The sequence below is a fragment of the Columba livia genome, chromosome 2, assembly GCF_036013475.1.
Source record: "Columba livia isolate bColLiv1 breed racing homer chromosome 2, bColLiv1.pat.W.v2, whole genome shotgun sequence".
NCBI lineage: Eukaryota > Metazoa > Chordata > Aves > Columbiformes > Columbidae > Columba > Columba livia.
The window spans coordinates 63,924,033-63,948,004 of record NC_088603.1 but is presented as its reverse complement, the minus strand read 5'-3'; the positions used below and the strand labels follow the sequence as shown (position 1 = coordinate 63,948,004).

Sequence of the window (23,972 nt, the reverse complement as noted above, 5' to 3'; positions counted from 1 at the left end):
CTTCTGACTGTGTGTATTTTCTCTTCCACGTCTTCACTGCACCATGGGGTCACTTTTAAAACACAGCTAGCTTCTTTCTTCACAGGGAATATGTGACAAATATCCCTTGCATGTTAAATTCCTGTTCAGATACTTTGTGGCATCCCTGAATCACCTTTCTGTCAACAGCAAGCAGTTTGACCTGCCAGGTTTAGCATGTGCTTTTAGTGAGGATCCCCAACCATGCCAGGACATATTAACATATTAACAATTAAATTGTGGTCAGTTGCCCAGCAAACACTGATATGTTTAAAATCAGAGGAGGAGGAATGCTGCCTGCCTGCAAGCAAGGTGCCAGTTTTACTACCCTCAAAGTTTATCGCCTTTCCTAATTAAAATTCCAAACAATGCCCACCACCGCCTGTGTCTGTAAACCTCCAGTAAGTGTGATGTAAGGTTACTTGATGTGACTAGGAACTTGCACAAGGAGACGGTGCAGGCCGTTCTCACCAAGCACAAATGACACTGTGGGTTCAGCAGTTGTTTTCCTTCTCTGATTATTTATTTACATTTTTTAGAATGACCCTGGGTGGGGAATGACTGCTCACTCAACCCCATGTCCTTGCTTGCACTTCCACACAGAGACTCTCTTTGGAAGCTCCATGGGATTGTAGACCTGTTTCATGGTCTCAGTCCCATGACATGAGTTACAAAAAGGCTTGTGTTTCTCTGGTGCCATGGGGCAGTATAAACCGATGCTTTTGGCCACCTTTCCCATATGGGGAGAGAGTGGGCTGCTGCATTTGGCTTGCAGTAGTATTGTGTACTTGTGGCCAAAATACAAATTGTGCTAGTTCCCTGCCTGAATGTTTGAGAAATGAACATTAAGTCCTACCCTGCTGCATGGGCCTGACTGCATTTGATGAATTGGAGTCAGTGCTGGCAAAACATAATTGCTCATAATTGCAGCAAATCATGCGCAGTGCTCATACTGTGAACTACAAAGCTTTTGTCCACCACCGCTTATCCAGCTGCTTAAAAAACTCTCCTGTTAAAGTGCATGAAGCTTCGAAACAGCCTTCAGGATCTGGTTGTTCACATTTTGTTGAGGGCACTGAAAAAAATTTGGTCTCTTTGAAAACTTGCTTCTATTCCCCAGAGTTTCTCCTGATGTGGGGGAGCAGGAGCTAGACTGCAGGACAGGGGATGGCTCAGCAGTACAGCAAGATGAAAGCAAGGATAGCTATTAAAAGGAAGTCTGAGCATTGCTCTTGATCTGTGTCCTTGATAAAAATCCCTAGTGCTGTTCATCCTTCCAGTAACAGCTGCAGGCATGTTGTTTCCCCTCTTTCTGTACTACTGAACAATCTGTCTTTCTGGGGTTTCTTTGGGTTTTGCATTTTCTGCAATAAAAAATGTTTTTTTATACCTATCAGAAATGTTTGTTTCAGCAGACGCTAAAAAAGTGTGCATGCATGAGAGAGCAGTCTATGTGTTTCTTCACCTTGCATGAGCACAAAATTGCTGGGATGAATTGCCTTTGTTTCCTGTGCACTCCATTACTTTGGTTTATAATGGTCAGTGCTGTCAGCCTGTGGCAGTCATGTTTACAGAGCACTGCTGAGTCAAATATCCTAGCTGGATATTTTAAAATGTTGGATACTTTCATAGCCACAGGTATTTGGAGCTGTAATTGCTGAGATAAGAGTGCTGCAGTTTGTGAGGTAGAGAATTTGATACAGTGGCCACACGTCTTGGCTCAGCACGCTGCCTGCCCTAGTCGAGCGGGGTCCCAACCCACTGCTGAAGTAGGCGGGATCCACTGGCACGGCAGGGCTAGCCACAAGCCAATTTCTTCTCAGTTAATACTGTTCCCTTCTTTTCTGTCTTTTAGTGTCAAGATGGTGCTGATGTGGACCAGTGGGGACACGTTCAAGACTCTTTACTTCATCTTGAATCAGGCTCCTTTTCAGTTCTCCATCTGTGGACTCCTGCAGGTTTTTGTGGACATCGCTATCCTGCTGCAGGCTTACTTGTACAGCTACTACCCTCAGAAGCCCGTGTCCCACACTACACACCCAGCCAGCACCAAGGCCCTGTGAGGTACTTAGCTGGACAGGTTGCAGGTCAACAGTGCGTTGGAGTCAGCTATGGCAGTTCCTCTTCCGCTTGTAAATACTCCTCTGTTGGCAAGTTGAAAGCAGAAATGAGAACAAGGATTGAAAATCTGGCTGCACGTCAGCTCAGGAGGTTTCATTTTAAATAACTTGCTCTCTCTGTTTCAGACTTGGCTGTACAGAACTCTTTCATGGTGGGGGGAGGGGCACTTTATTTTTGCATATGTACCTTGAGCCTTATCAATTCACAAATGTTTGTATATTCAATCACAAGGGCTGGATGGTTTGTGTTTTTAATGCTATTTAATAGTGTTACACCACAGAAATTATAGGATAATTTGTCTGAAACTTTTACCTATTTATAAAGTCTGTTTATTGGCAGAAGGTTTGTGGCATATGCTAGCATTCAGTATCTCCAGAATGTAGGAAGAAGTACTGGAGCAAAAATTCAGGAGCTTTCAGGGTGTCTGGTGAGCAGGGGAGAGGGGCTCTGCAAAGAGGTGAGCAGCCAGGAATGAACCACTCATACACAGTGCAAGGAATCAATGTGTTATCAAGTGAATGGCAGGTGTTCACCCCCTCCGTGGGATCAGTATGACAGGTGGACACATCAAGGAGATGATAAAGAGGGTCTGAGTATGGACAATATTGGAGCTGTGTTGAGAGCAGGCACAGCCAGTTGAGTGATCAGCTGTAAGGAGCAGCTAACAGGAGACTGCAGGTAACTTAGGTTGTCTTGCTTTGAAACGGTGGGGTTTGGGAGCAGACCACGCTGCACTGAGGGTGCGGCACTGCTCCTGCAGTTGCAGGATGTCCTTCACAAGCTCAGGGGGCCAGTAGATGTGTGTTGCCAGTATTGCCAGGCAAGCATTTCTAGATGGCGACAGCTACAAAGGTAGAAGCAGCTCCACTTCCGTTGCCTCAGAAGGGGAAGTGAGAAAGCTTGAGACAGAGAAAAAGTCGTATCCTGTAGAGCAGGACTAGCATCTGACAGTTTGATTTGTGGAGGCTGAGATTCACGTTCATGTTGTTTAATGCCAAACAAGAATCAGTTTATGTTTTGAGATGTTTCTTGCATTGACTCAACAAGGAAGGAGTCCACGTTTTCCTTTTTCTGTTGCTTAAGATCTTTTAGGCTCTTAGAATAATCAGCAGCCTGTAGTTAGACAGAGGGACTGAGAAAGCTGAAAGAGCAAAGTTTATTTATAAATGCAGATGTTGTCTGCAATGGCTGTTGGCCAGCATAGGTCATCATGCCCTTTCTGAGAACTGCACATGTTTAGCAGATGCAGGTGGTGTGGAGCTGTGGCCAAGCCCCTGGGCTTCTGCCAGCTGCTGTCATGAAACTGCCCTGGTTGGTGCGAAGCAGCCATGGCAAGACAGGCCCAGGAACAGCTATGCCTGTGCTGCTTTCTTCTTCATGAGGCTCCCTCCCTGCTGCTGGGTGAATCCTGTCTGACCACAGGCAAGGTGTTAGGTCTGGGACATATTTTTGAGAATCATCTTTTCTCCAAGATTAGGCCAAGAGCTTATATTTTCTTATTGATGGCAGCAAGTCTGAGCTTTAATAAGTTCAGTATGTAAATCAGATACTTCCCCTACCCTGTTTTATTTGAGGACCTCATGATTTGAGTCTGGACTGTCTTCATCAATGGCAAACTGTCCTCTTGAGGGGAAGCATCAGCAGGCTGCAGCAGTGGTTGCATGGTGCTCGGTTGAGAATATTCATCATAAGACACGGAAGAGCGGGCTGTCCCTCTGCTGCTTTACAGGCTTGTGCCCCTTTCACTCCCCAGGTAGCCCCAGGCTGTCATCGGGGCTCCCCCTGCATGTGCTGTTTGGTTTTGGAGGTGACGCGTTGGGGGCGGAGGGCTGAGGCCCACACCTGCGGGCAGAAGTCCTGCCCTGGGGCCAGCAAGCTGTCCTGCCCTTTGGCAGGGCACTGCTGGAGGTGGAAGGAAGGGCATCCTCGGGAAGTCCCTCCTACCCGGCAGATCCAGTGGGATCTGCGTGAGTAGAGCAGAGCTGAGGAGAGTGGCTGCTCTGGGAGCTGGGCACAGAGCGCTCTGCCTGGGCACTGATTCCACACTCTGTTTGATACCGGACTCTTTTAGGCCTGAAGTGACCTTACTAAGACGATGTACCCGGCATTGCAGACTACGAATGTTTTGTTGCTCTCTTTTTTCCAATGTTCTGCTTGTGTTACAGGAACATCGGGGGTTTTGTCTTTTCTAATTGAAAACTTACTTAACAACTGGCTTCTCTGGTACGCTGCTTTAATGAGGATTGTATTTCTACTGTATGCAAACAAACACTTTCTTGTGTGTTTTAATGGTTTGAAGGATTTTTTAATAACTTGTAATGATAAGATTTTTGTATATGGTGGTCTTTTTCTAATATTCGATCAAACGGGGATCTAAGAAATAAATGGCTGTTAAGAAATACACTTCTGTATGTTATAGCTTCACCTGGTAGTGCACACTTGTGGCCAACTCTTTGGCTTTGAACTACAGCTTGTTTTTACCTTTTGGGACTTTTATCTGGGCAGATTCTTGAGTCTGTCATCAGTACCCAAACCAGCAAGCTCTGCAGACCAGTCTCATTCACACCAGAGCTGCAAATGCTGGAAGAGAAGCCAGTGAAACCATGTCTAGAGTAATCTTCATGTGGCATTTAGCAAGGTAGGACTCTTGGCCAGGAACTCTTGAACTTCATCTTGCAAGATATTTTAGGGACAAAATGTTACAAAACTTTGGTTTTGTTTTTTTAATTGTCAGGAATTATCTGTATTGATCACCTCAGAGAATAAGAAATCAGTTACTTTAAATACATCTCTTTGAATGTATGGTACATTTCATGGAGTTTATTTTCTCTGTTGGTTGCAATGTTTTTTAAATAAAAATTACTTATTATATATAATTTGCAGTGTTGCTTTGTTTTGATCAGGTATAAGAAGCATGCTTCTTAACTCTTATTATAACTCTGCTTGTCGAGAGCATTGTCTGTATGAATAATTAGCATGCTTTCTGTTCCCGGTGAGTGGGTAAGCACAAGCCGTAAATTGTCCTGAAGTTATGATGCATTACAGGGATTCTTGATTTCTATCCCCTGCTCTTCTGTACATCCTGGGGTTAACTTACCCTCATGACCACTAAACTCTTTTATGCTTGTGATGCTCACAGTAAAAACCGATTACTAACAGATGATTATGTAGCTTAAAAAGCCCCATATCATGCAAACTGCATAATGACGTCAAAGGTGGGACAATGCCGAGTGACGTGCTCTTTACAGCCTCTGCACGGAAGTTGAAGAAACTGAGCGTGTCATTGCATGGTGAACCAGGGTGCCAAGAGAGGTCTTGACCTCCCTCCCTGTTGATTTAGGATGTCAAAACAAGGCAAGACAGTCAAGACCAGCCTTGGGTCTGCTGTGTGGCTTCTGGGACCTGTCGGGTTGCTGTTGTGGGCTGTTTGGCTGCTCTGGCGTGGGGAGAAGGTTTGGTTTGCTGTTGCTGTGTGTAGTAGCTGCAGAAGCTGGAGAAGGGGAGTTGGTGAGGAGAGAGGGCTGCGGGCACAGCAGGGAGGGTCAGGAAGGGCAGCAGAGAGGTGCGAGAGACAGCTTGCTCAACTGAAGGGAGACACTCTTGGAGAGGAGGGAATGAATGAAAATCAAGACCTGGAAGGGCAAAGGGAGGTAAATAAGTGAAGTTCAGGTAAAGGAGGAAGAAAATGAGAGGGTGGGCAGTAAAACCTGCCTGCTCCATTACAGTCTGCAGGCAGTGGAGAGCACAGAGAGCAACAGCCCAAGAGTTCTTACAACAGCAAGCCTGCGCTTTACTCATAGTACTTGTACCATCTACCCCAAATAGTACTGGTGTTACTGGCTGCTGCACTGGCACTCACTGAGGGGACACGAATGGTGGGGTTGGCTAAACAAGACAGCAGGGAGGTCCTTCAGTAAAGAGGAGCTGTCACAGCCACATCTAGATGCTGCAGCAGCCAGGGAAGCAGCAGGTCCTCTGTCCCGCTGCCCTGGCCTGGGGGTGAAGCTCTCCCTTGGCCACGCAGGGCAGGCAGCACTCTGTGCCACAGCTCCACAGAGACGGACGTGTCATGCTTAGATGTTTGGGTGCATGTATCTACATATGTAGTTACATGCAATTAAAACCAAAGCTCAAATTTGGCACTGGGTAGTAAAACAAAAGTTGGCCCACTGATGCTGTTTCTTAAATTTGGTTGTGATCTGTAGTTTAGGCTTGAGCGCCAAGAAGGCTTCAAGGACCTGACTGACAGCTGTAGCTGATTTGGTGGCTTTCTGTAACAGAAAGAAGACAATGTGCAAGTCAACAATATGCTAGTAAATAAACACACTGCATGGCTACCTGTGCCAACAGCAGTAAATAAGAGACTAGAACAAAATGTGAGGCGTACCCTGGAGCAGGGGCAGATCTCCCTGTAAACAGCTTCATAAAGCAGCCAGGTCCCGAGCAGACGTCAGCATCCGGAAAGGCCCCGAAAGGAAAAACAGACTTAGGCCTTCCAGACCCCTGTCCTGCCCCTTCTGTGCCCCAGCTTATGTGGGTTTGGCTCTTGTAGGTGCTGGCTTAGCTGTGCTGGGAGACTGAGGGGCTTTGCTCAGCCCCAGATGGGCCAGCAGAACCAGCTGGATTTCTTTACTCATCAGTCCTTCCATCCACCTCTTTCCTTTTCCACACCAAGGCTTCATTCTCCTGCAAGGCTGCAGCTTGCAGGCACTGGGCTTTGTGAGAATCAAGGATACTTTGCCTCCCTGAAGCATCTGCTGTGAGACTGCCACAGACCATGCCTGCTCTGGCTTACTGCTGAGGGGATGAGACCAGTGTCAGGCTTTTCTTACAATTAGTGCTTTTTCCTAATTGACGTTGCTGCGAGGTAGGAGATAGCTGTACCTATGTGCTGTACAAGCACGAGTTGTGCTGAACTTTGTGCCATTACCTCTAACTCTGTCCCTTTATCAGTTACCACATCCTTAGCTCTCCAACATAGTTCTGTTTTTCGGATGATGATTGTTGCCAGCTGCCAGAATTTGTATGTCCAGGCCCATGCATGCTGCCACTGAGATGGCTGTGTAGAAGAGGCACCTTTGCTCACATGCCTTGTTAGTCTCTGTCCCATATGACAGAGGATTTTTTTTTTTCTCCTTGGGTCAAAACTACTACAACCATGAAGCACTACACTGTGTTTCAAAGAAACAGGTATAACTACCTGCTGGCACTGGCATGCATTCAGACAGCAGTGTAACATTTATTACAGTTAGAGATAAATGGTCTTAAATCATGTGCCAAGTCAAAGAAAAAAACCAACTATATGCAACAAAACAAACCGTTCTCCAGCAGCTGATCAAAGGTAATAAGCATCACTCATAACAACAGCTATAATGGGTGAAACTCACGCTCCTCTGGATATCTTTTATGTCTGACAATGTGTGCATCACAACTTTATGCAGCTTCCAAAAATAATTTGTTTAAAAGGTTCCTGGTTTATATTTGTTTCCTCATCTGTCATCTCAATAGATAGAATGAAACTCTATTAAAAGCCAGGCCTTGACTAGCAGACAATGAGTGGGCTTTGTCACTTTATTAAAACTCTCTGCGTGCTGGAATTAATTACGTGCCTTTTGAAAATATAAAGAAGTCGCTGTTGTAGGACAATAGAAACTTGATGGAGCACAGCAATAACACAGTATGTGTCATCAGTCTGTTTATCTACACAGCTGCTGAGCTGCAGTTGGATGTCTTGCTGACGTTTTTTTCATACTGTGGGGCCAAAACCAGCATTCATTCATGATTATGTGTTAGCACGGTGAGCATGAAACTTTCCAGTCTGCAAGGATGTCTACTCCAACATGGCTCTTCTAAGAGTAAGCTAATGTTGCCGATCATTTATGTGCCTCACCCCCATGAGGAGACATATTGTGCACCCGAACACCACCATGGAATGCAGTGCTGCTCCTCAGCACCATGCCACACTTTGCCCCCCAGCAATCCTCACTTTGCTAGTTTGCAGTCAGCTAAATGCAAAGTTGTATCTCCGATGTCAATCCTTAATAAGCCTTAATGCAAGAAACGCCTGGATCAGAATTTTAAAAAATAATGCAATTAAAATCTCTCATGAGTCAACCTGGTATTGCTCTGCCAGGAGTCTGAGTCAGCCCAGGCACCATCCACAAGCCTGTGGCCCTGCTCACCTGGCCCAAGGAGTGATGTGCTGCTGGGAGGATGGGCTGGGAATGGTGCCTGCCATTTTGATTGTAGTTCAATACAGCTGGGGATCTGGAGACCCCGATGCAGCCTGCAAGGTGGCGGGCTCAGTTTTGCTGCCTCCATCTCTCGTAGCACTCAGCAGTGAGCCATGTGTGTAGCACACGGGATGCTCTGAGCTGCATAACAAAATGCAGTACCTGGCCCAGTGACCCCGCTGCACTGCTGGGGGCTGTCTGACCTGGGTATGGCCGCAAAGGAGCAGTGCCAGGGCAGCTATGGGCCAGAGAGGGCCGGTGGCGTGGGACCCTGCTGGAGCAGCAGCACGCGTGGCTTCACAGCAGCACGGTAAAATGCTGCCTCCCCCCACCACCCAAATCATCAGAAGCGAGCATGCAGCAACAAAGCTTCTAATTTTTATTAAAATAAAGTGTAACCTTTTCTCTTCCCTTGCTCCATCCCTATCAAGAATGGCTTAATATGGGAGTTTATTAATGTATGGTTGGTGTTGCAACATATGCTGAGGCAAAAAATAAAAAAAAAAAGACAAATCTCACCTTCAATACATCAGCTTTTGTTCCCTTCCTCGCAGGAGAAGAATACGGAAGGTGACACAGGCTTTAATACAAATGGGGGTGTAGGTACAAGAGGCAGTCGTGCTCTATTTCCCTCCATGCCCTGGTCATGTCCCACCTGCAGGAGCACTGAAAGACCCACACAGTGCATTTACTTGGAGCAGCTACACAGCTCCTGCAAGGAGGAGGCTGGAGAGCTCATGGGCTGGTTTCAGTAAAGAAACATGCAGATGCCACCATTCATTTTCCCTTTAAATTGGCTTAAATATTTTGAGAATTAGGAAGAAGAGCCAGAACAATAATTCTAATTTTTAGATGACAAAATTGTCTTTTTCTTAGTAGGAAAAAAAAAAAAAAAGAGTACTTCTAATGTAGAGCACAGCTGCTACACTGCAGCTCAGTCCAGAGCCCACTGAAGGTGTCTCATTGACTTCACCAGCTTTGTACTACTCCTGTTTGCACACGACTGCAGCCATGGCAGCCACAACCGGTGAGAAGGAGAATGCAGAGCTGGGACTTGCTGCTGGTTGAACATCACCCTCCCCTTCTTGGGCTGCATGTAGTTCAGGTTTAGTCATCTGTTAAACACATTGTTTGATACATGGGAGATGGAAATAGTTAACAGAAAGTGGAGAAATGGTGGGATTTGTAAAGGTATTTGTTATATCCAACTGTTAGCAAAGGAAAAAAAACCCACAAGACAACATTCAGTACCACAGTTAGGAAGATTGTCTGTGTATTTCTGTCATGGGGCTACAATATAAAGCTTAGGGTGGTAAATACGCCTATCTACTAAATAACGCATACTGCGCTAGCGCACAAGTGGGAGCTGGCAGCCGGCAGCCCAGCCTGGGCTGCCTGACCTGTAACACAGACAAAAACAAGCCCCTGGGAAAGCTGAAGGGACGTTTCTGCCCTTCTCTTGTCCTCCCCCTTTGGCTTGTCTGAGGTTTGTGTTCTTTGGCGGAGCTGCTGAAACAAACCCTCTGTGCATGAGGCACGGGGAGCCCCCTCTTTCGGCCCCTCACATGCGGAGCGGCGCAGAGCCTGGAGGGGGTGGCTCGCTGGCTGCTCCGCTGAATGGCATCCGGCACAGGCTGTGCTTCACCTCGCGTTCTCCTGGCTGGCTGGGTCCAATGGCTGCTCCTTGCAGGCTGCCAAAAGTGCTTGATCAACAGGAAAGCCCTATGAAACATGATGGCGCAGAGCTGTACTTGGTAGGCTTTCTAGGGACACTTTTCAGTGGGCCCTTAAGATCAAAAGTTCGTCTTTAGGGACAACCTTGTATGTGTCTGCCCCTCATTTGTGCAGTTCAGGAGGTTCTTCTCACAGAACCGTCCCCCACTTGTCCACTGCTTCTTGTGCTGCCAACATATGTCTTCAGCTGTTCAGAGTCAAGAACTTCTCTTGGCTTCCTGGTCCCCAGTGCGAGCTGATCCTCCTGCCCGGCAGCACCCGGTGGGAATGTGACACTGAGCCCCTGTGTACTGTCACCACCTGGGAGTCTGGTGCTCTCTTCTCGCTGGCGCATCTGCCTGCTTGCTACTCGTTGCTGCTGCTCCTTCAGCTCACTGTAGGAACGGGAAAAGGTATGAAAGATGGATGTGACTGGGAAAGCCATCAGCAAAATCCCACTCAAGATGCTGCTCAGGGCTACCACCTGTCCAGGGATGCTACGAGGAACCATGTCCCCATAGCCAACAGTTGTCATGGAGATCACGGCCCACCAGTAACTGGTAGGCACACTTGTGAATTCTTGCTTGGCTCCCAGTTCACTCTCAGCCAAGTACACCAGCGGCGAGAAGAGGGCCATGGCGACGCACAGGAAGAGGAGGAGGAGCCCAAACTCCCGGGTGCACCGGCGTACAGTGAGTCCCAGCGTCTGCAGCCCCAGCGAGTGCCGCGCCAGCCGCATCACGTAGAGGATGCGCAGAGCCCGCAGGAAGCGCAGCACCAGCCCCACGCGTTCCAGGTACTTGTTCCCAGCTCCCCCACTGGGCTTGCTGCTGTTTTTCGTGGAGACCATATCCACAATGAGAGAGACGTAGAAAGGCAAGATGGCCAGGATGTCGATGATGTTAAGCGGGGTTTTCAGGAAAGCACACTTGTTCTCAGCCTGGATGGATCGCAGCAGGAACTCAAATGAAAACCACGCCACGCAAACTGTCTCCAGCACAAAGATGTCATAGCACTTGCGTGAGCACTCGCCCTGGGGAGGAGTGGGAAACACAGGAAAGGGAGAAGAAAAAGATTTAGCCATGGAGTGAACCAAAGAAACAGAGTGGCAGTTCTTAAAGGAAAGCACCACATGAAATGGGTACGAATTGTGAGGTACCAAAGTAAAACCATTGCTGGTAAGAGCAGCTGGAACTGATAAGGAAACCCAGAGCTACTAGCTACATGTTTGGCTGCAGGACAATTAACGATGCTCAGGACTATCCTGAGATTGCCAAGAATTTAAGTGTGATGGTATCAGCTGCTGGCCAGACAGCCCACTGCTGAAAGGGCAGTGGCTCACACTTCATTTCTAACCGAGCCTTTAACAGCCTTTAGATTAAAACAGGAGTCATGGTTTTTAATAAATGGGAGATCCCTCCCCCGCTTCCTGATCAATAATAAATTGCATATAAATGGCTCATAAACACCTACAGCATTTTATGTTATCTGCTTCGAGTCATCTATAATCTATTATTCACAGAATATAACGTATTTTATATTCCAGTGAACATTTATTAACACACTAGTCCTACTGTCAAAAGCTTATATAAAGTACCGATAAATGTAGGTATTGCTAAAAGAAAAAAGTACCACAAGAATAGAGGGAGAGTCCAGAGAGATAAGCGTTTTCAATTACGTCACCTGTAACAACTAATGACCACAATGCCCTCCCCAAGCTTTCTGAGGCACTGGAAGAGGTGCCGGCTCACTCAGTGGAAAATAAAGAGAACTTTGGTTCTTCAGTTATGGTGCCTGTAAACAAGCCAGCCTTGGCGCATTGGAACAGCAATAAATAATGCTGGTGATGGCTGCTCTTTGATTGTTAATTCAACAGCACAAATACTATGGCAATTGTCTGCTACATCACTGTTAGCAACTCCAGCTGAATAATAATCAGCTTCTCTAAATAAACAGATTTTGATGTGGACAATTATAGGGCTAGTGCTGTTTCCTCTGTAAAAGCTCAAATAAAAGTGCTAATGCTGTAGGGGCTTTGGGCAGAATGCAAGTGTATATTTATTTAAGGGAAGTGTCTATTTATTCGGTGAGCCAGTTTGACTCTGAATAGTTAAAAAAACTCTTGAAAGCATGTAGGAATCCATCCATAGTAGTGGGGTGTGTCCCACTGGACACAACAGGTGTTAGGTACCAATGTAAAATCCTTGTTTGGCTTACCTATGCCAAATTATAGCAATAAAGCATCACTCAAGAGTAGTGAGGCTCTGTCCAGCTGGTTCCCATTTCACCAATGGAGAACCTGGCACATCTATAAACGGTTCTGCCCACATGCTCACCACAGTTATCTTTTGCTAGGCAGAGTCAGGGAAATGTTCACTGCGCAGCACCACATCCTAATCTCATTCTTCTCTAAGTGTTTATGTACAGTTTTTTCCCCTGTTGTGAAAGAAAACAGCAAAGGAGTGATGAGACTTTAGCCCTCTTCACTAACTACACCATTCCCCTCAATGTGGGGGGTGGCTGGATGCACTGCCAGCAGCAAGAGCAGTGTCATCACACTGAGTGCAAAGCCTTGTGTTACCTCAATATGATAACCAAAATGCCAAGGAGCCCTCCCCATTTCATGCTTAAGAAGAGATTGAGGCAATTACTGAAGAGATGTCAATAGGAAAAAAAAAAAAGTGAAAAGGAATGCTCAGAGCTGGCATTTACAGTTCTTGTACTAAACATGATGAAAGGTTGTAGTGTCCTGTATTTATAGATGGTTTTTTTTCTGTATTCTGCTTTCAGCTGGCATATGATGTACCTCCCACTGTTTCCTAGGGGGTCATGCTGATACACAGAGAAAAATTACTTGTCCAATTGAAATTGCTGTCAAGATCTTAATTAAGCATATTGCAGAGAGGAAGGATAATATAGTTTTACTAGTGCAGTAGATACAGATACAGAAGATACAGATAGCCTGTCTTTAACTTCCTAATTTTGATAGGTGTGAAGACTACAGAGAGCTTAATTTGTATCTGCCTCAGTAACACATAGGACAAAACATATTATTTTTAGAGGCTGTGCTCCTATAACAGCATAATTAAGCTGTCAGGCTCTTCCATCAGATACAGAACCAAGATGCTTTCATGCCACCACACAAATCTGGCTCTGTGGGCCAGAGCCAAAGCTCAGAGTCAGAGGAAGGACTCTGCCTGTGCCACTGTAACTTCTCAACTTATTAATCAGAAACCAGCCATCAGACTGCTGTTGTCCCAGAGCCCTGCTGCCTGAGAATCTCACATCAGGATATACTTGATCTCACACCTAAGGGCAATGGCTGCAGGTGATTTGCAGCTCCTGATACTACTTACCTTTGCATGTGCACAAAAGGATGGCACTGAGATGTTAGGAAGACAGCCCATGGAAGAACCCATGGCTTGATCAAAGCAGCAGCAATGGCAAGAAAAAAAAAATCTCCCAAGTGCAAATTTGCTTTCTCTGAAAGGTGCATCACTACTTGGACCACCATGCTTGGAAACTAAGATGTAGCTTGCCTTAAGAGACCTATCTGGCAGTAAGAGTTCTGGATTCTGCTGTGCATGTATACAATTTCCTTGCCACTAAAAGTTTAAGGAAAGTCAGGGAGCCTACGGAGAATTTAGCCTTGGAACAGACCTACAAAGATATTAAGGCATTTAATAGCTAATTTGCCACCTAATTCCCCCCGCACTCTCTATTTGGTGCATAAGGAAAGGAAACTCTCCAAAGGCCTTCTGTGTATGAATTTTCATGTGGGAGCGAACAGGAGTGGAAATTGTTCCTCATTACAGACTACCAGTGGGCATGACTTTTGGAAGACTCTATCTGCCCTCCCACAGTCTGACATGTTTATCCTGTGTAGGTTCACAAACCCACAGCTCTGCTATTTATGTCTCCAGCCTTCCTGCAGAACTATATGAAAAACGCAGGCACAGGAGCAGCCTAACAACCTTCGTTCAGCCGAGCACGAGAGGCTTGGAAGCATCTGCAGCGTGGGTCATCCAGCACAGAAGGAGCAAGCTGGCAACTTTGATCATCACAGTAATGAAAAGCTGAAATCTCCTCCATCCAGAGCTTGTGGTGAGCTCTGGCTTTTCTCTGCTCTTCCCACTACCCATAGCTGACAGCTAAGGTTGTGAATGCCGAAATGTTTACCTTCAGTAAAGTGGAGCTGATAATGCTCTGCTACACAGAGTTCATTTTAATGGGATGAAACCATCCCCTCTTTTAGCTAATGCATAATTACCTTCAGCAAAGTGCTCGTCATTCTTAGTATTGTTATTAACCTGTTGCAATATGAACAAACCAGGCTCTGTCCGAAGGCTGTCTTGAGAGAGAATAAGAAGGGTCTGAAGAGGCTTTTAGAAAACAGACCTGTGTGTCAATTAACATGCCAGAGGCCTTTTTTTTGTCACTAATTAAATGTCTTCCTGTCCCCTGGACCATGTTTCAATATCATCTAGGTATGACCTACTATTATCCTCACATGAAATCAAAAAAAGAAACAACAAAAATGTGTTTTATGCTCTTTACACTTTGTTTCTTTCAGCTGCAGCTGCTTTTCCTTGCAGTTCCCCTTGATTACAGCACTGTAAAACAAAAAAAGAAGGCATTTTTTCTCTTTCTAAAACTTTTAACTACCTATTTATGTCCAACCAGATGCTGCAACTCTGCTTAATATTTTGAGTTTTTTTCCATTCAAGAAAACAAAATGAAACTGCACAGAAAGAAACACAAACAGATTTAAAAAAAAAACAACAATCAAGAATGAATCAGCCTTTGGAATAAGAGAAAAACAACTCCTAACAAAATAGGATAGTATTCTGCCCAAAATAGGTCTGTATCAAATCTGTATGTTCTAAAAAAGATCAAGCTATACCAAATCATGGCCATAAACACATATATTAACAACTACATACTGCTTTTTACTTTTTGTAAGCAAAATAGCTAGCTCTCATACCACGCAGATTTCTTCATCTTGTAATCTAACAGATTCATATCTAGCTTCATGAAACTGGGCCACAGGAGAACTTTTTTTAGTTTTCATAACAATTTGATTTCTTTTTGTCTTTTAGAGGTCTAAACAAAAATTAGCATGAATGGCAATCACAAAGGACACCCACCCATTGCACTTCTCTAGTATTAAAAGTCTATTAGTCTTTTTTTAAAACAAGGGCATATAATCATGCCACTAAATAAACAACAGTATCTTGGGCTTTTGATTACAAAAAGGAGCGGTATAATAAAAATACATGGAAACAGTTGTTCTTTACAAGATGTATATGTTTATTTAAGTGTGTATACGTGTTTCTTTCAAACAGCAAGTAGATTTTTCTTTTTTCTTGTGCAGAAATTACTTGAGTATGGGGAAATATTTGCATTTGCAGAGGATTTTGGGGCTATATACTAATGTCAACTCACGGCACAAGAAAAGGAACGAAGGAAGGTCTCAGTAATTCATTCTACGCTGTCAAATTAAAGTGAGTCTCCTTCGATATGATTTAAAGGAATTTACTGTCAAAAAGCCAGCCGCAGTATCTTTCTTTTGGAGAAACATTTTCTTTGCCAAAGGTTTCTTTGGCTAAAGGAAAATTACAAAAAGAAATGCCAGTGTCACTGTAGTTCAAATCCAGCTGTACTCATTGCTCTGGATTGTCTGTCTAAAAATTGCAGGCATCTTTCAGAAATGTTTTGGTTTGGCTTGCAGGATCCCTTTCCCTGGTACGCCCCTGTACTGTGCCTCAGAAAAATTCTCCTCTGTTTTTTGTGTGGCTTCTTGACCCTGCCTTTGTCCTCTGGTCTCCTGAGAAGAATTCTGACTCTCCTCTAGATTCCTGCAGGCTCTGCTGCCATCTCCTCCCCCTGGCATTAGAAGATGTCAAAAGCCAGATCACCTCTAACCGCCCCAGTTCTTGTGTGGCTTTGCACACACATTTCTGTATGGTCAGCAGCTTCACAGTACTTTCAAATAGTTTCAATGCTCCCCACTTCCCCCCTGTAGTGAAGATTTCCCTACCTGTCAAATATACACGTTAAGAAAAAGAAAAACCCAAGCATGAGAGGTATTGTATATAAAAATAGTTAAATAAGCTTTGAAATCTTGGCATTTCTAAAATGGTCCTTTTGTTCTCTTCCGCTTGCCCCTTCTTACTTGAGCCTTTTGGACCATGAATTTCAAGCGTTTCTCTGTGCATATCAAATAAAATTTTTTTTTTCTTTTTCTTTTTTTTTTTTTTTTAATGTGGAACTTGAAATTCTGATGTAACCAGGGTCTCTGCACCAGAGATCAACATCAAGGGACCTGCAGACAAAGTCACAAGGTCTGCCCACAGCCTGGCTGCAGTGCTGCAGAGAGCGAGACAGTCCCCAGCCCAGCAGCTGAGGGTGTTCCCCTCCAATCTGGGCTTGAAGCTGAACTGCCTCTTGTAGTCAATGTCTGCAGAGAGGTTCAGAGGACAGAAGCCCACTTCCAGTTACTCAGCAGCCCAACACTTGGAGCACTTGCCCAGCTCAGGTGAGACCCAGCTCCTGCTGCTAAGCAGGCAGGACGGGAGCCTGGACCTGGCTCTGTCCCAGCCCACGGGAGTGCCCGGAGCACTGGGTGCTGGGTCACCACCCTCTCTCGTCCCAACTATCGCTGTCAAATTAAGAAGCCTTCCCTGAGAAAAAATCCAGCAAAACAGCAATATTACCAGAAATGTACCCTCCCCTGCAAAACCCAAAGATTTTGCTCACACTGGCACTTTTGGATGAAAAGCAATTTTCTGATGAAAAGTGATTTTCTGATGAAAGCATCCAGCCAATTTTCACAGTGAGGATGAGCGCGTGACTTTTGCGATGTGACCCACTGCTGGAAGGGCAGCCCTGGAGCACGGACACGCTCCCCTCACCACCGACCACCTACAGACTTGGTGATTGTAATTCAGTACATCTGCCATCAAAGCCAGGGTCAGGCTGAACTGGCAGCCGGTCTGCTCTGGGTGTTTCTTGTGCTCCTTAGCAAAGATGATTCAGCTATTGCACAGTTTGTCCTCAGAGCTGGCTGGCTGTTAGTTCAAAGTAACCGTTTCTCTTTTTAAAGTCACCAAGAGGCCATGAAAGAGCCCTCTGCTTCTTGCTGTACACACTTTGATCTGCAACTGGGGCTAAGTTTGTACTTCATCTTCAGCCCAGCTCCTAGAAAAGGTAACCAGAGCATTACCTTAAGTGGGGAGGGTTGTCACAAATGGTTTGCAGTTATATTATGGACACAAGATAGCTCCTGTACAATTGTTTCTGTACAACCTGTCTTTGTAGAAGAGAAAGGACAAGGAGGTGGGAAGGAGCTATACCTCCTCCAGACTCATCTCTCTGGATTTCCTTTGATCCCAAGGCAGCACACCCTAAATCACCACTTTTCAAAACCTCTCAGCCTGCTATTTTTTTTGTGCCAGTGAAGCTTCACATAAACATGGAACACCAACAGGAACAAGGGAGATGCCCAAATACTATGGCAACTACTAGAACGTAACTTCAGGGTGTGCTAAAATCCAAAGCCAGGGTCTAATCAACTTGTAAAAATACATGCTGCGCTGTTCAGTTGCAGTCATGTAGCTAAGGGGTTACGGAGATACTGCTACCTGCATGTGCCTTGCATTTCTGTCTCTTCTGAGTGCTCTTCTGATGTGCAACTACAAAGCCAAACGGCTTTGCTCATGGAAAGCTCAGAAACGGGTCTGGGAGTCAATGGAAGGGAAGAGAAGACAATGTGTGTGAGGAGCTCACCTATGCACTGTGGTAGCCGGTGTCCACCCTTGCAGACAGAAGAGGCAGGAGACACAGATGGCACTCCCAGTACAGGAGGAACCAGCTGTGCTTCCTCAAGTTACTCTGCCCAATTCACAAGCAGTCTCCTGCTTTAGGCCATCTCAGCCTCAAACTGCATGATCAAAGATAGATACTGTAGGTAGGGCTTGGGTTTCTAAGCCATAAATATTGAGCTTTTAGACCTATTTAACTGCCTTTTCCTTGCAAATGCTGCAGATGTTTTAACAGTTGTACTCTGCATGGATTCAGCATATACGTCTGAATTGTTGTGGAGAAAGACACAAACAGAAGGAATTCAATCACCCACCTTCCAGGCAAGACTACTGTTGCCATTCTAAGGCTGCCCTCCATTTTCCTGCCTCCTTCACTTACTGTCCCTGCCACATACAGATAAAGTCTTCAGCCCACTGTCCTGCTGCTTTTTGCCCCAACAGATTTTCTGGGAAAAATGGAAAGCAGGTAAGTAGTACTACAGATGCACAAAATGTCCTCTCATTAATATTGTCTTCTCTACCAGGTTTTCTCACACCTACATCCTCTTTTAGCACACACTTCTCCAAAAGCAGTAGTATTTGCTGGAAGGAAAAAAATGTTACCTGGCTCTACTTTATGGAAAGCAACCAAAACCTAAAATCTGCAAGAAGCATATAAAAAATAAGCCAGACCATAAATACCTATGAAACAGAAAAACATCGACTTGCCTGATTTTCAGATGCCTATCAGGAACAGCACAGTACCTCAACTGGAGAGGCTGGCAGGGGCGAGTGGGGGATGTAAAGACATCTTAAAACTCCTCAGACTCTGTGACTGTGGCTGGGAGCAACCTGAGGGAACAGTATGTGCTCCAGCAGCCATCTGCCTCTACCTCCCAGTCTGATCATACCACGCACCAGGAGAGAGGGGCTGTACTTAAGGAGGAGTGATGTACCCTGGTAACATTTCCTTTGAGGATACTTTTTAAGGCTCTGCTGCATTCTCACTGCCTAGTGACCTCCTCATGGGCTAGTATTTCCTTCACTTTTTTTTCTCATGTTTCTAATCTGCTCCACTACAATGAGCACACACAGCTGCTCACAACCTGTGGTTTTCACCCTTGAAAGTGTCTTCACTGTCAATCTCTCTTCCCACACCTCTTGAGTGGATGAACTACAAGACAGGGACTGAGGGAGAAAAGTCCCTCCCACTGTTCGTGAAGATCAGGTTCGTGATCACTTGAGGACCATGAACATAGTCTATGTGACCTGATAGATCCCAGAGTCCTGAGGGAACCGGCTGACGTAGTTGCCAAGCCACTCTCCATGATATTTGAGAAGTCATGGCAGTCAGGTTAAGTTCCTGGTGACTGGAAAAAGGGAAACATCACACCCTTTTTTAAAAATGGTAGAAAGGAGGAACCACTGTCCACTCAGTCTCACATCCATGCCTGGCAAGATCACGGAACAGATCCTCCTAGAAGCTGTGCTAAGGCACATAGAGGACAAGGAGGTGATTGGAGACAGCCAGCACAGCTTCACCAAGGGCAAGTCCTGCTTGACCAACTTAATGGCCTTCTACAATGCAGTAACTAACAGTGGACAAAGAAAGGGCAATGGATATCATCTATCTAGACTTCTGTAAAGCCTTCAACCATGGTCCCCCACAACATCCTTCTTTCTAAATCTGAGAGATATGGATTTGATGGGTGGTCTATTTGGTGGATGAGGAACTAGCTGATGGTCTCATCCAGAGATTAGTGGTCAATGGCTCAATGTTTGGATGGGCACCAGTAACAAGTGGTGTCCCTCAGGGGTCTGTACTGGGACCAGTACTGTTTAATATCTTCATCAATGACAGTGGGATCGAGTGCACTCTCAGCAAGTTTGCAAATGACACCAAGCTGAGTGGTGCAGTTAACACACCTGATGGACAGGATGCCATCCAGAGGGACCTGGACAAGCTTGAGAAGTGGGGGGGTTTGACTCAATGACCTTTAAAGGTCCCTTCCAACCCAAACTATTCTATGATCCTATGACACTAGTTCCTTCTTGCTTACCAAATGTACACATGGAAAAAAAGCAACACTTGTACTTGGAGCTTGCTGATTGATTCAAATATATAAGTGAAGGAATTGATTTGTTCAAGAACCACCCATGTTCAGCAAGGATGATTCAAACTGGAATGAGGTGGGAGAGTAACCCAAGTTTACTTGGATGGATAGAAAACCTATCTTAAAAACAGACATTTAAATGCAATTGACTTATTTACCATCATCAAATGAAGGCATAGAAGATACATGTTTGCTGTCTATAAATAAAGCAAGGGGATGAGGACAAGCACCATTCAATGGCATGGCCAGATATTCTCATTCAGGTTTGTCTGGACATGCTGGAAGTACCGCTGTCTCCATCTGCTATCTGGCTGTTTACAATCTCCAGCTCATCCCACTGAATGAGATATATCATAATTCCTTAATCCTCTTCAGTGCAAAGTCAAACAGAATAACTCACTGATTGGTTATGCTAGGCCAGCTGACTTTGTTCAGGAGTGTCTGGGAAGGGCAACACCTCCAGCTGAGTAATGGCAGGTGAGGTAGGAGTGGGAAGGAGAAGGACCTCACATGCTCATTGCACAAGCTATTTGCAGAGAACTCATGACTAATAGAAAGGACAGCATTGGCAGAAGAAGGAATAGCTACACCAGTTTCCAGAATCTGGACTCTAGAAGATACATGAGGTTCCAAAAGAGCCCCTCCTGCAAGAACAGGGAAGACCAGAGACCTTTTAAGATTAAGTTTCTCAGTTTCTGGTAATGGTGGTGTGATGTACCTGTGACTACACTCCCCTCAGAGCACCCCTCCAAAGTCTTACCTCCCTGTAATGTTCAGCTAGCAAAATGAAATTATGCACTTGATGCTGCTGGAGCTGGGCCTCAGGAGGCTCTAAACATGAGAGAATTTCAGCCTGTATGTACAAGAATAGGTTTACTGCCGTTTGTTTAAACAAATATTCTGAGTCAAAACACTAGTTAGTTGTATCTGGGGTTTGCTTTGGCAATCTTACACCATGCTAGTGCCATTTGGAAACTGTCTGAAGACGAACAGCTACACAAGAAGACACAAGTCCAAGAGAACAAGATACTTGAGACTCATGAATTCCCACAACATTTTAGACAGGATTTCCCAGGCCACTGCCCATATGGCTTGCTTTCTAGCAGCTTTGCCCTGCAGCAGACCCCTCTGTGGGAAACATGAGTGACACAGTGATCCAGGTGTGTCCACAGGTCCCACAAGCCAGGCTTGGACCAGGCTTGACCTGCACAGCCAGACATTAGGGGGCTGCTTGGCATAGATGATTTGTTTATCAGAGTCACTGCCATGGACGGAGGCAGTAATGCAGGAAAAAGAATGATGATTCCACTAAGCATGTTGTCCTCTGAAGAACAGCTTTGCATTATAAACACTGATGTTCTTAGTGTTTCTGAGTAAAAATTACCTTGGATTTTTCTATTTCCAGATTTCCAAAATGTTCTTCTTGGTTTTGGTCCACTTTTTCACTGAAATGGAAAGTTAAAAAAAACCCCAAAGGAACAATTAAACACCAGAAGCCTATCCCTTATCCCCTTGATTTCACATGAACTAGAAATCTTCGTCTTCAGCCCACTCCCTATTCTAGCTCTGATAGAGGCAATATATCCCCCAAGACTTAGAAACTAGAATGCCTTTTTTTTTTTTTTTTAAATCAATTCTCAGTAAACCTAAGCAAATGCTTGATCCTGAGTTTTTACGTGAAGCAGCCCAGCTAGCTTGCAAATCAGCAAATGTCCTGATTTCTGGAGAATAATAGTGGCTTGTAATTTCTGTCCTAGCACAGACAGATTCAGTTCTTGTTTCAAAAAAATTGAGCAATGGCACTTGGCACTTACAGCACACCTGCATCTCATAAACATATCAGGATTACAAAAATAAAGATAGGAGGGCTATCTCCTGTAAGTGGCAGCATAAATCAAAATGCTGCAAAACCAGAGCGGGGCTGAGTCCTCGCCAAAGGCACTTATGTGCAGTTGGAACCCAGAGAATGACAACACCAAGACCCGACACTTTCCTCAGAAGCCCAAGAAAGACGGGGCTGTTAACAAAGCAGTGGTATTCCCAATGGTTTCACACCTGCCCAGCACGTGGGAACAGCTGATGCTGTGGTGGCACCTGGCTGTGCTCGCAGATACGTGCAGATATATGGTATCTAGAACCATGCTCTTCCTAAGCCCAGCATCCTCTTTTCTTCTTCTCCTCAAGCTTGTCTCACACACTGAAAAAAGAACCTCAGTCTTGTTTTTTCTCTCTCTCTTTTTATAACTTACCAATTGTATTAAAAAGAACAACTGATTCTTAATAGCATTTAAAGCATATTTTCCCTACAATTTCCCCCAGTTTTCCCCTTCTTTCAATCCTTCTTTTAGAGGCTCTTCTCCTGCCTCCTACTCATTGCTGGTTCTATTTTCTGACCCACATTAGTTTTACTGGTTCCTGCAACCCTGTAACCTGATATAAAAGTTGAGGATGCCTGTTTTTTCTCTTCTGAGGAAAGGACAGTGTCAAGCTTGCTCTTTTCCTCTTACGTTTTTTTTAAATCCATTTTCTCCCTCTTTCCCTTTATCCTGTTATCTGAAAGCAAGTGAAGAATTAGCCTATGTTGCCTGTGGGTAGATTTGCTCTCCTGCTGGTAGGGGCTGAGTCTCAGCTGCAGTCTGCTATGGCATTGCACTTGCACTGAAATGCTGTCAGCTGTTCTCCTGCACTTGCAAATTGGATGAGGTTTTGCAAGGTGGATCTGACCACTATGAAAACCTGCACTCTCTTATCCTCTCTTTCTGCTCAAGGCAACAGTAGTGTTTTCTGTGACAGCAGGGCAGAATTTAAGAACTGAATGACTTGCTTTAAATTAGCCAACATGTCTTCTTTGTACAAGGGCTGTGGTTTGGGAGAAAATATCCTCAAATTCTGCCCACAGACACTGAGTGTGTGGACCTTTCAGGAGGGTGCTGCAATTTCTGTTCTGTTGTCATCTCTACCCAGTGCAGTGTGTGCCAAGTTTCCAACATAGCTCAGGATGTATTGGATGCCTGGGACCTTTACACTATTTTCTGTATTTCCTATTTGTATCCAGGCTCAGAAAACAAGCTGGAGCAGAGGGAAAGCAGGGGGGCGTTGTGCCTGCATGGGAAGGTGAAGGTACAATGACCCTGCTGGTGGCTGGCCAGAGGGCTGGGTTGGCACATGTCCTGGTGAACAGTCCATTCCAGCTGAGGCATCCTGCTCCTGAGCAACCTGCAAGCCCAAATCTGAACAGCAGCTGATGCTGGGACTAAGTCCTGCTGGTAAGATGTCCCAGCCATGTCACTTCTCTTTGGAAGGCTTCCAAGCTTCTGAGGTTTTCTGGCTGCCCTCCCCTTTAATCACAATTATGAACTGCCACTGCTCATTTCATCTTACTGATGACTTCAGGTCTGAACATACAGGAGGGCCAAGGAAGCCCCAGATGTACAACATCCTTGCTGGCACCTCCTGCACAGCAGTCCTGCACCAGCAAGTCAGGGACAGGATGGTGATGGCTCACCACATGGCTCACAAGTCACACAGAGGGTTTCAACTGAGCTGTCATGTTCAGAAGGACTGATAGAATGTATTTAAAAACTATATGAGATGTTGAAGATGTCCCTGCCCATTGCAGGGCGTTGGACTATATGACCTTTGAAAGTTCCTTCCAACCCCAACTATTCTATGATTCTATGTACTCAAGCATCTCTAGGTAAATGGTTTCCATTGTTAATGACCCACCCTGTAATACACCTTATTTAGGGCAGGAGTTTGTCTTGCTGCAGGTTCCAGTTATTGTTCACTGTTGCCCACAGGCATTCTCTTATTCTGCTGTTTACTGCACTAAAAACTCTTCCAGTGTCTCTCTAAAAAGCAGAAATTTTGGATTTGAAGTAATTATTTTAACTTTTTTTTTTTTTTTCAACTTACCTGCTTAGTGGATACCAATCTGGACACGGTATCTCAAGCCTCATGCTTTGCCTCCT

At 45.2% G+C, this 23,972-nt stretch overlaps 2 protein-coding genes across 6 annotated transcripts in view; one reads left to right on the top strand and one right to left on the bottom strand.

Moving 5' to 3' along the window:
• Positions 1-14,884, top strand: part of SLC66A2 (solute carrier family 66 member 2) — a 78,525-nt gene extending 63,641 nt beyond the window's left edge. For 4 of the 5 annotated variants that reach the window (XM_065052280.1, XM_065052283.1, XM_065052276.1 and 1 more), the window contains one exon: positions 1,874-5,015. In XM_065052280.1, coding sequence (XP_064908352.1) covers positions 1,874-2,081 — 208 coding nt within the window. In that variant the 3' untranslated portion in view covers positions 2,082-5,015. Of the gene's footprint in view, positions 1-1,873; positions 5,016-14,008 lie in introns of those variants that run through there. The other variant, XM_065052279.1, reaches the window with a different exon arrangement.
• KCNG2 (potassium voltage-gated channel modifier subfamily G member 2) overlaps positions 8,729-23,972 on the bottom strand; it is a 61,767-nt gene continuing 46,523 nt past the window's right edge. The window contains 2 exon segments of the mRNA XM_065052275.1: positions 8,729-10,330; positions 10,333-11,118. Coding sequence (XP_064908347.1) covers positions 10,304-10,330; positions 10,333-11,118 — 813 coding nt within the window. The 3' untranslated portion in view covers positions 8,729-10,303.